Source organism: Mustela nivalis, assembly GCF_964662115.1.
Source record: "Mustela nivalis genome assembly, chromosome: 13".
Taxonomy (NCBI): domain Eukaryota; kingdom Metazoa; phylum Chordata; class Mammalia; order Carnivora; family Mustelidae; genus Mustela; species Mustela nivalis.
In genome coordinates, this window is record NC_139032.1 from 44,999,700 (window position 1) to 45,016,473 (window position 16,774).

At 47.2% G+C, this 16,774-nt stretch overlaps 1 protein-coding gene and 1 long non-coding RNA gene across 3 annotated transcripts in view; one reads left to right on the forward strand and one right to left on the reverse strand.

Annotated features, from left to right (window-relative positions):
* ACER2 (alkaline ceramidase 2) overlaps window positions 1-4,662 on the forward strand; it is a 32,859-nt gene extending 28,197 nt beyond the window's left edge. For both annotated transcript variants that reach the window (XM_082695363.1, XM_082695364.1), the window contains one exon: window positions 377-4,662. In XM_082695363.1, coding sequence (XP_082551489.1) covers window positions 377-563 — 187 coding nt within the window. In that variant the 3' untranslated portion in view covers window positions 564-4,662. The remainder of the gene's footprint in view (window positions 1-376) is intronic.
* Window positions 1-16,774, reverse strand: part of LOC309846456 — a 644,888-nt gene that overhangs the window by 269,389 nt on the left and 358,725 nt on the right. The window lies entirely within an intron of this gene.

Genomic DNA, 16,774 nt, shown 5'->3' on the forward strand with positions numbered 1-16,774 from the left:
AAAGGGCATAAATTATGTTTAAGCAACATTGGAGGAAGAAGGTGGGATCTAATCAGATGGTCTCAGTTTCATCTTCTCAGCACCTGTTTTAAATCCTTGTGCCTCAGTCTTCAGGGTTGAGCCCCCAAAGCATTTGCACATTTGCTCCTATCACCACGTGGAATATTTTAGAACTTTCTAAAACAGGCCGTGTTTGCCCCAGATTTGCGGTTCTCCTACTATTCCGAGGATTGTTGGTTACCTTACCGTCCCTTCCTCCTTGGAAGGAAGGCAGGCTGGGTGGGGTGGGGATGGGGGTGGGGGAGGGCAGGGTCCCCTGAAGGCGGCCATATTTGTTGGCCCTGGCTGGGTGCTGACCTGCTGTGTCCTTTCACAGGCACATCCTCATCTGCCTTGCCGCCTACCTGGGCTGCGTCTGCTTTGCCTACTTTGACGCTGCTTCCGAGATTCCCGAGCAGGGCCCCGTCATCAAGTTCTGGCCCAGCGAGAAATGGGCCTTCATCGGTGTCCCCTATGTGTCTCTCCTGTGTGCCAGCAAGAAATCACCGGTCAAGATCACGTGATGGCAAGGCAGTGGCTGGCTTCTCTGCCTATTTTTCCTCATGCAATGGGCTTCACTTGCCAGCAAAGACAGCTGGTGGTTTGTAGAGTTGGGGGTAGGGGTCTGTCTTTTTAGTATTTTGTTCCCTTGGGCTCTAACCAGCGAGTCTGTGGCTCACCAGGACTCCACTGTGCATGGGGGAAGAAGGTCTTTCCCTTTCCCAAGATGGAAAGTGAACTGAGGGGCATCAGGTAGATCTTCTCAGCGTCCCTTCCAGATGCAGTGACTGGTTGGGCTGTATCCTTTGTGATGGCAAGGTGGTCCCTTGTGGGAGCCTCAATTCCCAGAAGGAGTTTGCTCCAGACCCCACTGGTCCCATGTGCTCTCAGAGTGGACCCTCCTGCTGACAGACTCTGTGACAGGCAAGACCATCTGACTGATGGAAGATGCCAGGGATTTTCATCTGGGGAAATGGTCCTAAAATAAAACCAAGCCAATGAAACCCACGCAGGGCTTGTGGCTGAGGAGGCTACTGGTCTACTTGGAGACTCTCAGTAACCAGATTTTACTTGTGAATCCTTTCTCTACTACCTCTGCTGAGAGCCAGGGACTTCAGATGAGAGTGGAGTGGACAGAAAAACCCTCTGTGCCAAAGGCTACACTCCAATTTAAGCCATTCTTGAAGATGAGCACAATTTCTAAGTGTTGACATTGTTGCCCACCCTGCCCCCCAGCCCAGGGGGCTCCAACACTTGGAGAAGAGTAGGTATGGCTAAGCCATCTGCACACAGAGCCCCACTCCTTGCTGCTGAACTCTGTAAAGTCAAGGCCTTGGGATGGTCACAGTGGGGATCCTGGTTTAACATCTGGAGCAAACACAAAGTTCTGGAAACTTCTGCTAATGGGAAACCTTCGATTCTGGAAGTTATCCTCGAAAACCTCGCCTCTTCTTTGTCCAGTGTTTCCTGTGGGAATCGTACTCAGTGCACTCTGAGTACAAGGTGCTTCCTGTGGTTTTTCTGAGCATCTGATGGCTGCTTCTTCTCGACTACTGAGGGGACCCCAGGCTGGCTTTTTGGGTCACTTATGCAGCGGGCAAGTCTGTTGCCTTCTGAGTTTTTCCTCAGCTCAGATGACACTGGCTACCACTAACCTCTTCACTGGGCTGAATGAAGACTCCAGAAATGGTCATCGAGGTGTGAGGGGGGGAGTACATGACCTCAGGGATACTCACTGTCCCTCCGACACCTCCTGCCTTGCAGCATTCCGATGTGAAAGAGGGCAGGACGGAGGTGTCCTTGTGAGGACAGGAGTCGTATCACCAAGGATTGAAGAGTTGGGCAGTACCAGTCTGTGGCGTGTCCAGGAACTCTTGCTTTACTGAGAATTTTGTACAGGATCCAAGGTGAAAAGTCCAATAAGGAACAATGAACTGAGAGTTTAAAAATGAGTGACTTTGTTCTTCTTCTGTGGTTTTCAAGTAATTTTTTTTTTTTTTTTAGCACAACCCTATTTACAGTAAGAGATCCTGATGGAACCCAAATGTGAGAAATGTGTTGTATTCTATTAAGTTTATTTGCAGGTAGAACTTACATATTTCCCTAATATCATTCAGTGAAAATGCAAGTTAAATTGTGGTTTCCATGGTGAAAAATTTGGTGTTGAAGGAGTGTACCTGTGTGTTACGGTTTAAAAATATACGTTGAAAAAAGGTATTTATGTATTAGTGGGGTTCTCATGCACCTCTGAGACCTTGGTGGTTCTTGGAACCACTGCGAGTTTTAAAACTTTGGTCTAGGATTTTTTAAAGGGAAGTAGCAGTCCTTGCTTCAGATTCATTTCACCTGGCATGGATTCTGGGTTCCTCCATTCCGTGGTATCAGATGCTCCAAAGTAGAGAGAAGCTTCCACACGCTTCAGGCCCAGCTGTCTTAGCGTGGCAACTTGGATGAGGAGAGGCAGGGAAGTGCGGGAAGGGTTTGTGTTCTGTGTGAGGTTTAAGTTCTGTCTTGAGAGTTCCTCATTGACAGGAGCACTGTTCAGCAGTTAGGGAGGGACTGCGTCTCTCTCTCAGGTAAAGGGGTGGGTGGGTCCCTGAGGATCATCACCTCCAACTCTTATCTCTTTGATCTTGCTCTTCTGGAAGTTTCTGAGTGTCCTTTGGAAATAGGGATGCAATGTGACTGCTGGAAATAAGGAAATCAGCGCCCCAACTCACAGGGCTGTTTCCATCTGTCTTCTACGAGACAGATGACTTAGTTAAGATATCAGAAGGGATATTTTTGCTGTTTAAAAAACAAAAACAAAAACAAAAAAACAAGGCCCTTCTAGAGATTGGCTTTAATGAGCTGAGGGCTGATAACGTACGGAATGGGTATAATTGAGGACAAAAACTGAACTTTTGAGCAAAAATCACTCTAGCTTGTTAGCGTGAGATGGTAAATCGAGAAAGGAGTTGAACAATCTAGTTTGAAGTTAGACTTCTGACATATTTATATTTACATTTATATTTAGGATGCTTTTCTTCTAGCACTAAACACTCTTGAAAGAAAATTGGAAAACCACAGGAAAGTCGAAGGGAAGAAGAAGTCTGTATTTCTATTGTCCGAGAACAATCATTGTTAATATTTTGGTGTATTTCCTTCTCGTCTCCCCCTCCTGCCCCATAGCCTTGTGAGCAGCCGTCTTTTAGAGGGGACAGTTCTTCCGGTCGCTTGAATGGAATATAAATGCCAGTTATGTATTTTTCATGAGGAGCAGCTTTTGGAATACACTCGGTCAGCTGTACCCTTGAGAGCTCATCACTGGATTCTGACTTACTGCTGAGTCTTCTTTTTAAATTGAGCCTGACATGAATAGGTCCCGAGAAATAATGAACTGAATTCTATCTTCCAGAGGCCTCTGCTCCGGATTAACGAGTTGCAGGACATCGCTGGTAAAAATAGGGCTCTACAGGTTTTCAGATTTAAAAAAGTGAATAGCTTATTGATTGATGTGCAATCAAGAATCTTTTGGGGTTTTCTCTCTAATAACGCAGAGACGTGGAGATGTGATGTTTGCGACTTAGGTCATGGCAGGTCGGGTGCATTTGTGTTCTGCGTGGATAGATTTGCCTAAGACCGAGAATGAGCAGGAGTTGGATCTAAGATAGTCAACATTGCTGATCATTTAAGTCGGTGATTCTTATTTTCCAGTGTTTGATTCAATCTTAATTTTTAGAAAAAAATCATTGCTCTTTATGATTATGATTATATTATTAGCACGAATATATCCAAGGTGTATGGGGGAGAGATAACCTGAATCTGTTTGGTAACAGGCTACATTTTGGGGGAAATGAGGCCTGTCCCTCGGATGAGTGCCCAACAATTGTGGATCTAAGATGTTCTGTTGGGGGAATCTAAGCTTGATGGTCATCAAGCACAGACTTTCTTAAAAAAACAAAAAACAAAACTGCAACTTGTTTTTACTGGATTTCTCAGGTGTGTCAAAACTTCTCACCCGTTCATCACGCTTATGTGAACCAATGCCATGTTGCAGGTTCTGAGAGTGGGACGGAGTCTCCTCGGCTCTTCATCCCATGGGGCTGACACACAGCCATCTGGGGGCTGGGGGAGGGCTGAAGCTTGTCCAGCGAGCACTCCCAACCCCAGCTCCTTTTCCCCAAATGAGCTTGGAACCTTTCATTGTCAGCTCTTTGCCTGGGTGCTACCATTCCAGCTGGCCAGAGACAATTGGCAGGCCAGATTGGGGTTCTCAAGGGATTTTATGGACATTCTCCTACAGATTAAAAGAAGAAGAAGAAGAAAAAGGCCTCTATTCTAAAGGACTGATTGTTTGAATTGATTCTTTCTCTCTGTTAAACCAGATTGAAGACTATTTTATAATCACAGTATGTAATCAGAACTTATATGGTATTTTCAGATACATCCCCTTGTTTTATACTTTCTGGACTTGTTCCGTATAAGGGTGGTGTGGGCTCCCTGGCTGTGGTAGCATTTAGTCTCCATTGCTTTGGGAGTGATTTGAAGCCTTTTGAAATGGAGCTTTTGCACTTTATGCTATTTTTGTGAGCTATGATGGTTATATTCGATATTAAAGCCGTAAGGGGCATTTTCTGTGAATTTATGTTTGTGTTTATTTCCCAAATGATTTCGGAAATACCTGAAAATAAAAGATGCATTTAATGGATTGTCAAGCAAAGCACATTTTCCCAAATTAATTTGTTAATGATTTGGGGTGTCATTATTTTATTTTTTATTCTTTAAAAGACTTTGTTTGACAGAGTGAGCGAGAGAGGGTGCACAAGCAGGGGGAGTAGAAGCGGGAGAAGCAGACTTCCCATCGAGCAGGGAGACTCCTGTGGGGCTCGATCCCACGGGCATCATGATCTGAGCCAAAAGCAGATACTTAACTGAGCCACCCAGGCACCCCTTGGGTATTGTTATTATTAAACACCCTCCAGGTTAGCGTAATATTTCTAGTATGAAGTGCCTAAATGCATAGCAAATTTTTTTAGCAGGAATATTTTGTATGTACCTGTTTTTAATTCCCTAGGACCATTTTTTTTAATTAGTAAGATTTAATAGGCCGTATTTAAAAGAACAGTGTGACCATCAGAAGGGAGACTGGATCAGGGTTGTCATTAAATCCATATATCCATTAAATCCATAAAATACATTACAGTGGGTTTTTAGACTTTTTTTCTGGTCTGGGTGAAGGGATAAGGGCATAAGCCATGGCTGCAGAGACTTTTTTGCCCGTCTGGTGGGAGTAGTGAGTCTTCTCCCTAGGAAAATGCCCACCCATGTAATTTTTTGGGAATTCAGGTGTCCCTAGAAGCCACCCACGTAAAGAGCTTCTGCAGGGCCGGACAGCAGACCAGGATTCAAATCCTCTCAGGCTGAAATTGGTCACCTTAGGTCTGCTTTCCCAGCTGCCCTCTAAAACCAGTGCCCCTCCTCTCCACCGTCTCTAAGTCAGGATTTCCTCTTCTGAGGGGCTGGGGGGCAGGGGGCGGGGTGCCCCAGGGTGCCGGGAATGCGCATTTCAAGTGACTTCAAAAAAAAAAACAAGCTTACATTTGCCTAAGCCTCTTTATAGTTTATAGATTAGTTTCTGGTATCAGACCCTTTCATAGGATTGTATCTGGGTGTGTCATATTATTCTAGCTTTTGTATTGTGGAATTTTTCCATAATAAACATAAGAGGTAGACCATTTGGTTTTTTGTTCTTCATTCACTCCTGCCCCAACTTAAGGGTGCTGCTGCCTCTCTCCTCAGCTAAGGATCTGTCATCGCCTCGTGAGCACTTGTTTCTGTCTCCAGGCCTGGTGGGCGACACCCCACTTAGCTGGGAAGGCTCTCTGGGTGGTAACTCACAAAAAGGGAAAGATAAGTCCGTTTTTAGTTGGTTTATTTTATATTTCTTATTAAAACAAAACATTTGATCCAGCTGCTTTTACAACAGAACGGAGATCATATCACTACCTTAAAGATGTAACAAATAGCAAAAAAAAAAAAAAAAAAAAAAAGGAAAAGGAAAAAACCCCAAATTTAACAGATAGCAATAAAATTAGTAGTTTCTGCATTAAGGCTACTTACAAGAAAGTGACATAGGGGAAGGCCAAGAGCACGAAGAGACACAAAATGGACGGTGTTATCAGTGACAGTTGCTGGGGAAGGAAGTCTGAACAAAGGAAGGCATAGCTACCGGGGGTGAAGGACTGGGAGAGACTTCTGGAGTAATATCGCCATCTTGTGGCCCTTTCAGGTATTCCTCTCCACGGAACGCTTGAAACCCTAATTGCAAATCACCCCAGAACTCAATATAATTATCTCAAAACTCTCACAAGTCACACAGCTTCTTTTTGGGTCCAAGTATGTGTTCCTGCTCCCCCCCCCCGCCCCCGCCAAGCATCTCTTTGCTTTTTCCCCTCCTCGCTTCTCCTAGCAACTCATTCTTCACCCTCTAGGTGTTTGATCTCAGATTTCTAAAAATCTTCCGAATATCATAAAGCAAATATTTTCCGGCACATGAAACTGAGTTAACATAGTTGTGATCTAGAGGATTTTTTTTTAATCCACTGGAGTTAGGTTTAACTTCTGGAATTAATAGTTCTGCTCACACAAGTCAAATGCCAGTACAACCCAAAATATCTCTAAGACTGAATCCAGTTTGAACCAGCGGTAGGCCTGCCTTTTTTTTTTTTTAAACCTGTGGGGCTAGCTGCAGGGGGCTGTGTGATGAATACAGCAGTGTGCCCTGTGGAAGAGGAGAGAAGCCACCAATGGCTGAAAACCGTGCGTACAAGACGCATCAGCAACTCCGGGAAGGCAGGCAGGAGAGAGTGGTAACATCTGACCAGTGAGGAGTTGGTTTGAGACCTTCTAAGACGGAACTGATGGACTGAGAGCCATATTTGATAATCTAGAATCTCAGACTGATGAAAGAATGGGTATGTTGCCTGGAAGTAGTGTTTTCTTTTCTTTTTTTAAAGATTTTATTTATTTATTTAAGAGAGAGACAGTGAGAGAGAGCATGAGCCAGGAGAAGGTCAGAGGGAGAAGCAGACTCTCCATGGAGCTGGGAGCCTGATGTGGGACTCGATCCCCGAACTCCAGGATCATGACCTGAGCCGAAGGCAGTCGTCCAACCAACTGAGCCACCCAGGCGTCCCGGAAGTAGTGTTTTCTTAAAGCAAGCCCTATTTGAGAGCTCAGCACATGAGTTCTCTTTGCCTTATTTACTCTGACTTTTTTGTGAAGCCAATATTACTATTATTCCTGGTTTAAGGACGATAAAACCAAGGCTCAGAAAGGTATTTAGAACACAGCCAGTAGGTGGCAGAGTCAAGATTCAGACCCAAGGCTTTCAACTCATCCATTTAGTTTTCTTTCTACAAAGGATTTTTTATTTTTATTTAAATTCAATTAATTAACATAATGCATTATTGGTTTCTGGGTCAGAGGTGAGTGATTCATCAGTCTTCTATAAAACCCAGTGCTGGTTACATCATGTGCCCTCCTTAATGTCTATCACACAGTTACCCCAGCCCCTCTCCCCTCCCTTCCAGCAATTCTTTGTTTCCTATGATCGAGTCACGTATGGTTTGTCTCCCTCTGATTTTCTTTTATTTTCCCCTTCCTTCCCCTATGATCCTGTTTTGTTTCTTAAATTCCCCATGAGTGAGAAGGAAGGGGGAAAGGGAGAGGAGAGAATCTCCAGCAGACTCTGCGTTGAGCGCGAAGCTCGATGTGGGGCTCGGTTGCAAGACCCTGAGATCATGATCTGAGCTGAAGCCAAGAGTTGGCCACTTAACCAACTCTCTCTCCCCCGACCCCCGTCATCTTTCTGAAGAAAAATCTGACCAGGTCAGTTAGTGGCTCAAAGCCCACCAAATCTCCATCACTCTGAGAGCAAAGCAAACTTACTATTTTAAAAAAATTTGAGAGAGGGGTGCCTGGGCGGCTCAGTTGATTAAGTGACTGCCTTTGGCTTAGATCATGATTCCAGGGTCCTGGGTGGAAGCCCCACATCAGGAAGCCTGCTTCTCTCTCTCCCTCTTCCTGCCGCTCTGCTTACTTGTGCTATCTCTCCGTTCAATAAATAAATAAGTAAGTAAAATTTTAAAAAAGTTTGAGAGAGAGAGAGGTTGATTGAGGTGAGGGGCAGAGGGAAGACAGAGAGAGAGAGAGAGGGAATCTCAAGCAGACTCTGTGCTGAGTACAGAGCCTGATGTGGGGCTCGATCCCACGACCCTGAGATCATGACCTGAACCAAAATCGAGAGTTGGACACTCAACTGGCTGAGCCACCCAGGTGCCCCAGATCAAACTTTCTTTGAGGCCTGAACATGATTTAGGAATCCCCTCACCGTCTGGTCCTTGCCTTCTTTCGTAGTCTTGTGAGCTGCTCTCCTCTTGGACCCTTCACTTGAGTGAACATTGGCATAGCTCTATGTGATCTTTCATGTGGCCGTAGGGCCTGCATTAGTTACCCAGCGCTGTGTAACGAGTCACTCCGAACTCAGTGGGCTTGAAAGAACAGACCTACCCCCTTAGGTCATAAATCTGGGAGCAGCATAGCTGCCTCAGCTTGGCCAGCAGCTCATGGAGGACCTGTCAGCTGGGGCAGTGGTCATCTGAAGGCTTGACTAGAGCAGCTGGATTCCAGGGAGCTCTCTCGTAGGACTGTTGGCTGAAGGCCTCAGCTCCTTTCTGGGCAGAGGGCTCTGTAGGGCTCCTCCACAACAGGCCAGAGGACTCCTAGACTGAGTGACTCAACCGAGCAGGTGGGAAGCTACAAGATCTTTTATGACGCAGCCTCAGGAACCACAGTCATTCCTGTAACATCTGGGTACGTAAGTCAGCCCTGTTCAGTGTGGGAAGGGACTGCACGAAGGTAGCATGAGTTAGGGAGGCTGGAGGCTGGTAAGAACAGGGCCTCTGCAGAAAGCATTCCCTCCGCTAGAATGCCCCATAGCACATCCTCCTCACCCCTGGACGTGGCTTCCTTTCAGGAAGCTTTTCCTACGACTTCCCTCCTTCAGCTCCTTCCCCCTTTTATTGCAGTGTTTTGCACACTGTAACGTAACAGGACAGAGGTTAGGTCTTTAAAAATACCCATTTCTTTCAAAGTCTGGCACAAAGTAGAAACTTGTGGAACTTGATCCAGGAAACCGGGGACTAAAGTGGGGCGCTGGTTGTGCGGTGAGGAGGGATTGCCACAGACTCGATGAAGGCAGGACCAGCCACTTTCCCAGGGAGTCGGAGTGGAGGGCACGGAGATGTAGTCTGGAGTGCCCCCGGGATTGTTTGCTGCCGCAACAGCGAATGGCTCAAAACAATACAAAGGTCATCTTGTAGTTCCCAAGGTCAGATGTCCACCAGGATGTGCTGCATAGAGCGGGCTTGCCAGTGGGGCACCCAGTCGGCAGGTGCCAGGCAGCCAGGGAGCTGGCCTCCCTTGGGGGCAGGAGAGATTCTCCCTTACATGCAGTTCCCCTCTGTTTATGAGGTTTCCAGTGGAGCTGCGCTGGCTGACTCCCGGCCGCAGGCACGTGCCTCAAGGGGCAAGGTTGGGTTTTGTGGGGATTCCTCACTCTGGGCTTCTAGAGTGGATTCAGCCCAAAGCTGATCACATGCTTCAGGGATCCTCGCTCGCAGGGGTCCACCCAAATGTCTTGTGCCTTTTTAAAAAGAGATACCCCAAAAGTATACTCAGTTTCAGACCCTAAAAACCCACGCAATGCCTCTGGGTGGTTCCTTCCTTGAGGATCTCAGTCCCAACTCAGAGATGCACCAGCAAACCCCGCCCTGGAAACCAGCGCAGGTGTATGTGCAGAGCAGAGCAGAGCGGAACCAGAGGCTGAGGTCTCGGGGTGTTGCCTAACCCCAAGTCTCGTTCCAGACTGTTCGTCCTCAAGGATCAGTCCCCTTTGCTCAGTGACATTATGGGGGGCAAATCCTTAGGTTGGGAGCCTCTGTTCGTCGCGGTCTCGAGTACCTTCATTTAGAGGTTCCCCATCTTCGGCTCTATTGTTAGTCCCATCAGGAGAAGTCTCCTTGTGGGGGATTGTCCCGTAAATTATAGGCTATGCAGCAGTGTCCCTGACCTCTACCCACCTAGAGGACACTCCTCCTCCCTAGTCGTGACAACACAAAGTGTCTCCAGACATTGTCAAATGTCCCTCCCCTGGGGGGGGGGTGTTGTAAAATTGCCCCTCATTGAAAATCACCCATTTAGAGATATTACACTGGCCACGAGGCCAATTTCAGCTTTCCTTTTCTAGTGTGTGTCATGGTTAAGCCTCAAGTCTTTTTCAGAGGGGCTGAAGGGTGGCACCTTCTAGGGCCTCGTCCTAGAAATTTCCACCCACAGAGGTTGGAGGTTCCACAACTTCTGTGAGTTCAGTTAAAGTCCTGGTCCAAGGAAAGGGGCAGTGGGGCTCATGAGGCTGGACACAGGAGGTGGAGAGCCTGGTGAGGGGCCTTAGGTTGCAGCCCCAAGAGCTGTGGAGAAAGCAGCAGCTGGCCTAGCCTGAGGAGACATGCTTGCCTCCCATAGCCTCTGTCCTGCAGCAGGGACAGTAGTGAAGCTGGAGGGCATTGGAGAGGCCACGTAGCCCAACACCTGCCCCTTCCCTTTAAAGAAGGGCTTACGAGAATTCTGAGGTCCAGAGTCTGGAAGGGCCCTTCCAGACTTCCATTGTTATGAGGCAGAAGCAGGACCAGATCCAGGTCCAGAGCCCAGGGTTGTTTTCCTGCTACATAGGCAGCCTCCCCAAGAGCCTCTCTCTCTCTATGTATTTTGAAGATTTCATTTGTCAGAAAGAGAGAGAGAGAGTGGGCGCACAAGCAGTGGGGAGCACCAGGCAGAGGGAGAAGCAGTCTCCTCACTGAGCAAGGAGCCCGATGTGGAACTTGATTCCAGGACCCTGGGATCATGACTGGAGCTGAAGGCAGCAGCTTAACCGACTGAGCCACCCAAGAACTCTGGGAAATTTTTTTTTTTTTTAAGTAATCTGTACACCCAACTTGGGACTCGAACTTACAACCCCAAGATCAAAAGTCGCATGATCTCTCTCTACTGAGCCAGGTGCCCCCAAGAGTCCCCTGGGAAAATGCAATCTTCTGGGAAGACACACACCATAAGCTATGGGGGTGACTGCATAACGAATACCCCAAAAGCAAGTGGCTTAAAGCAAGAGTGAACGCTTAACTCTCAGTGTCCGAGGGTCAGGAATTAAGGAGTGGTTTGGCTGGGCAGTTCTGGCTGGGGGTTTCTTAGGAGTTTCAGTCAGATGATGGCCAGGAATTCTGAATAAGAGATCTTGTGAAGAATTTGAAGGCTTAGTTTCCTCATCTGTCAAATGGTAGAGGCTACTTCTTAAGTTTGTTGGGAGGATTAATGAAATAATCTTAGAGTGGCAGCGACTGCTCACTTTTCCCCCTTTTTTCTTTGTAATAGAAGTTCTAGTTTTTAGTCACTTCTCTTTGAAGCAAAGTAGAAATGGTAGCTTTCAGGAAGCCAGCTGATGGTTAATTTTATGTGTCAACTTGACTGGGTGAAGAGATGACCCGAGAGCTGGAAAACATTTCTGGGCATGTCTGTGAGACTGTTTCCAGAAGGGATTAGCATGTGAATCAGAGTGAGTGAAGATGATCCCTTACCAGGGTAGAAAGACATCCTCCTATCCATGGGCGGGGGGCCACTCAAGAACAAAAAGGTACAACAAGGAATGCTGGAACATTGAAGTTCTGTTCTCTGGCTTTCAGATTTGGACTAAGACTTATAACCTTGGATCCCCTGGTTCTCAAGCCTTCTGGCTTTGACTAGAATTACATGGTTGGCTTTCCTTGGTTTCCATTTTGCAGATGGCAGATGATTGCATGAGCCAGGCCCTCATAAATCTCTCTCCATTGTATTTTTTTTTTTTTCTATTTCTCTGGAGAACCTTTACTAGTACACTTCCCTTAAAAGCAACTTGTATTTCCACTTGTTCTTTTTCTTGGTTGCCCTTCCTCTCTTCTTCCTAGAATGTGGAGGAGGTGGCTGGCGCTCTGGCTGCCATCTTGAAACAGGAGTAAAACAGCACACCCTTGAGAGGACAGAAACCTGGGGTTTTAAAATTTTTGTGGAGCTGCCCTACAAACGTTGGACTGTCTTGTGATACAGAAATCAATTTTTCTTTTCTTTGGGTAACCTATATTTAGGTTTCCAGGCTTATGTAACCAAACTGAAAGGTTTACCTCATTACACCTCAGCAAATGCCTGGTAGGCAGGCAGTGCTCAGCACAGGGATAAGTGATTTTTCAAAGGTGGGGTCAGAGTGGTCAACTACATGCCATCACAAGGGTGGTGCACAAAAAGCACCAGGGCCGGGGGACCTGGGTCATACTTTCAGCTCTCCTCTCTTGGGCTCCATTTAATTTTCTTTCATGAAGAGAGGCTGGTGTAGTGCTAGAATTTTCAATCTGTTCTCAGCAACAGATGGGAGCCAATATATGAAAACAACAGAAGTTGTAATCCACCCAATCCTTTTGGTTCTGGCCCTGAAATGTCCTGGGAGTGGGGGTGGGGTATGGTGGGGTGGGGTGGGTTGTGGGGAGTCCTGAGTGTTTAAGAGCATTATTTGAGCAACACAGAATTGATGGATTCTCCAGGTTGTGTCCAGGAGCATGACCCTAAGATGCTGAGCTGGGATACTTGGTCAGCCTCTCTAGAATGCTCCATCATCAGGGGTAAGGGGAATGACAAGCCCCTCATGGTCCTGGGTTCCCCAAGGACTCTGGCTCTACATGGGCTGATGCTGGAGCTTGGGGTCCTCATCTTACAGTGAAGGAAAGCACGTGAATTCATAACCTTGGAAGCTTTCCCCTTTGCAGTTCTAGGCTACATATTACATTGGGTGAGCAGAACTTGGGTCAGTGTTATCAAAAACAATGGGAACATGTGAAGTTTCATGTTGCTGGGGTTGCAGGATGGACAATGTCAGCCCTTTCTACCCACCTAAGCCATAAATGAAGGAGTTATGCCACAGAACAGGAAACAGATGCCAAAACTTAAATCCTTCACTGGAAAATTGGGCTCTAAACCACAGGAAAGGGACAATGTGGCTGTACAACGCACGTATCTCCATCCCGTTGCGGAGATCACGGTCCATCACTGGGGCGAATCAGCATATACTTGGTCCAGCTGGGAGGAGGTAATCCACAAACACTCTAAGACTAGGTCAGCAAATAACTGTTTCTTTAGTGGTCAATGGGCGGCGGGTACTTCAGTGTTTTCCTTATTGAGAAGGCTGCGGGCAAGGAAGTGAGCCCTTGGAATATAGTGGTTACCTCTATTCTTTAACATACAAATGTTTGAAAGTTTTAGGTGGTCATATTGGATCTTTTCCTTAGCAATAACAAATGTCTGTGTGTGTGCGCACCAGACATCCAGACACAGTTGCCTTTTAAAAGTCTTTTTCTAGCCAGTTTCTCAAGTCCTCATCATGCCTGCAGATGGCTATGGTATTTGTATCCATTGTATAATTAAGCCAGAGGTTTTCTACAATCCTCACCCAGCACGCCTTGTGATGGATGCCCTGTACCCACGGGCCGCAGAGCCTCACAGAGGTTCCTTTCCTTTAAGGCAGGTGCAGAGGGTGGGGGAAGGCTAGGAGCATGTGGACGGGGAGAGGCCTCAGGGCAAGGTGACGGGGAGGCACACAATCTCAGTGACCTCTGAATCAAGTGAGAAAAAGCCTCGCAGGAAATTCTGGTAAGTCCAGTAGGATGTGCCATAGGTTTGGACACTTACCCACTGTTCTGGAATGGCCACGGAGGAGAAAACCACTCACCAGAGCAGGTTTTGATTGCAGACTTCCACTCCCCTTAGCTCCTTGCAAAACCACCCCCAATACAAATGCTCTTGTTTTTAGGTTTTCCTCCAGGATTATCCGCCAAGCAGCCACTGGATTTGGCAAGTCGGCTGTGGAATGGAAGTTGGAGCTTTGATTTGAACTCGGGGAGTCCTTGCCTGGCCACTGAGAGCCCTGGGAGTTTGGGCAGGTAGAATTGCTCTGTGAACTACAGAGGTCTGTGTACAAAAGCACAGGGTGAATACTCAGGGCATACTTTATTGAGTGATATTGCAAGCTGGTGGCCGTGACCTTGTTAATGTGGATGTTGAGAAGGGTTTTTGGCTGTCTTCCCGTCTGCAGCCCGGTTTAGTGATTGCCTAATACCCTAGAAGAGAACACTTCTGAATGGGTTTATGAACTCCATCACTGGGCACCTCTCCAGGCTCTGGTCTCCTTCTTCCAAACTACATGCCACCTACACATAGTCTTTCTGGGCTCTGGGACTTCCATGCCCCTGGCCAGCTAGCTTTCTTCCCTTCCCACATTTCAACCCCCTTACTTCTGCTTGTCCTTCAGGATTCTATTTACCTAACACCTCCTCCAGGAAGCTTTCTTTGCTAACTCCCCTGACCCACACTCCCAAGATTGGCTTAGGTGCTCTGTGTTTCCATAGCAACTTCTGTTTTCCCATCACAGGGCACAGACTGTATCCAATAGTCTTTTGTTTTAATGTTTTTTAAAGATTTTATTTATTTGACAGAGAAAGAGACAGTGAGAGAGGGAACACAAGCAGGAGGAATGGGAGAAGCAGTTTTCTGGTGAGCAGGGAGCCCGATGTGGGGCTTGATCCCAAGACCCTTGGGTCATGACCTGAGCTGAAGGCAGACGCTTAACCACGGAGCCACCCAGGTGCCCAATGTATCCAAGAGTCTTTAACCCCAGAGAAGAAATGAACAAGATAGACTCTCCACAGCAGAGCTACAGGTCCTTCCTAGCACTCTAGAATTACTCAGTGTTTGAACTGGAAAGGATCTTAGATGTTCCCTGGTATCTCATGTCCACCTTACAGAGGACCAACTGAGCCAGGAAAGATTTCACGATTAGCCCAAAGGCCTCTTGGCTACTTGCTAAGAGAAGTGAGCCTGGAACTCAGGTAGTCAGATGACATAGACTTTTTTCCTTCCATATGGAAGGCGTGAGACCGGGGCTTGTGAGCTGGTGCATCCCTGTATCAGCAGTGTGCCTTTGAGCAATTGCCTTTTCCTTCTGGGAGGGGAGAATAATACTGAAGACCCAACATGATTGTGGGGGAGGATCGATTAATTTATGGTGAACAGAGAGCACAGTGCTCGCTAAGGAATAGGGGTAGGGTTACAAGTTTAAAACAAGGCAGCTGTTGCTGACTATTATCCTACATGGGCTGAATTGGACCCATTCTATGGATGGGTCACTCCCCTGCATGTTAGCTCCACCAGGGAAGGTGTATGTTCAGCTCATGGCTGAATTCCTAGTGCTTAGAATAGCACCCGGCCCACAGCCTGTGCTTGGTAAATGTTGATTGAAGGAGCAAATGAACTACCCAGAGACCCCATGGGATAGTTAGAGATCAGTGGCTGCTCCAATGATTCTGGTTCAGGAATTCTTTCTTGGCCTTGGAACCTGGCTAGTTTGTGTCCCCCGAAGAACCTTCCCTTATCCCGAATCAGAGGACCCCAAGCATTTCCACTAACTTTCCTCCAAAGACATGGCAAAGAAAGGCTATTTCTCTTGAAGAGAAAGAAGGGAGAGAATGCCTTCCCTTAACCTCCAGCGACAAACGGAGCCCGAAACACACACACCTTCATGGCTCATGTTCTCGGGAGAAAGACATGGTAGCGTGCATCTGGGAAAAAAACCCAGCTGAAGCCAGATTTGTGTAAATGGATTCTGTCAGTCTGTGCTTCCCCTCTGGAGTGTACCATGATGACAGCCCCCCCTTCCCCCACCATTTTCTGTCCTTGCTTCTTTCCAAAGGAAACTTTGATGGGGGCGGGGGGGAACTTTAGAAGATACGCGGGGAACCAATTCCTAGCCCATAGGCGAGCATTTAGCCATCCTAACGTTCTGTGATGGAAATGTTCTAGAATCTGCACTGCTGGTCACGTCAGCACCAACCATGTGTGACTCGAGCACTTGACAGTGGTTGGTGCAAGGGAAGGGACTTAATTTAGATAGCCACGTATCATTAGTGGCTATTGAACATGGTGGATAATGCAGACAGATGGAGGAAGAATGGGAAGGGTCTGACTCTGGAAGTCCTCATTTGGCTCTTTTCCAGGGACCAGAATCAAGAAAACCCCACTAGCTTTTCTGTGCTTCTTAACATAGGTGCCCCTTGACCAGCTGAGATGAAGAAATGAAGTCCTGTTCCTTTTAATATTCAAACCACAGGTCTCTGAGCCCTTAGTCCCACCTCTCCTCTCTCCTGCTGGGCTTCTACCTCCTGGGAAATGTATAAATTCCTTTCAGGAGTCTCTGTCCAAGGGTAGGTAGTGATTATGCTCACCTCCAGGACAGAAAACCAGGAATCCCGACTCTTCTGTTGCTCCCTCCGCCTTGGCCACTAGATGTCGCCAGTGCTCCCTCCGCGGACCTCCAGGCCACAGGCCGGTAGAGGTGTGGGGACAAACATGGGGGCTGGAGGTGGAGGAGGAAATCCACTTCCTGAATGGTGGAAGGAAGACAACCAGACCAGAGGCAGCAAGCCATGTCCTGTTGTGCAGGGAATGTGTGCAGGAAGCTGGATGGGGCCCGGAATGGTTTGCCACTGGACTTTCCTTGATTCCTAGTCTGATTGTCATGAGGAAGAGTTATCACTTATCCCGCTGAAAGAAGAGGCCTTTAAAA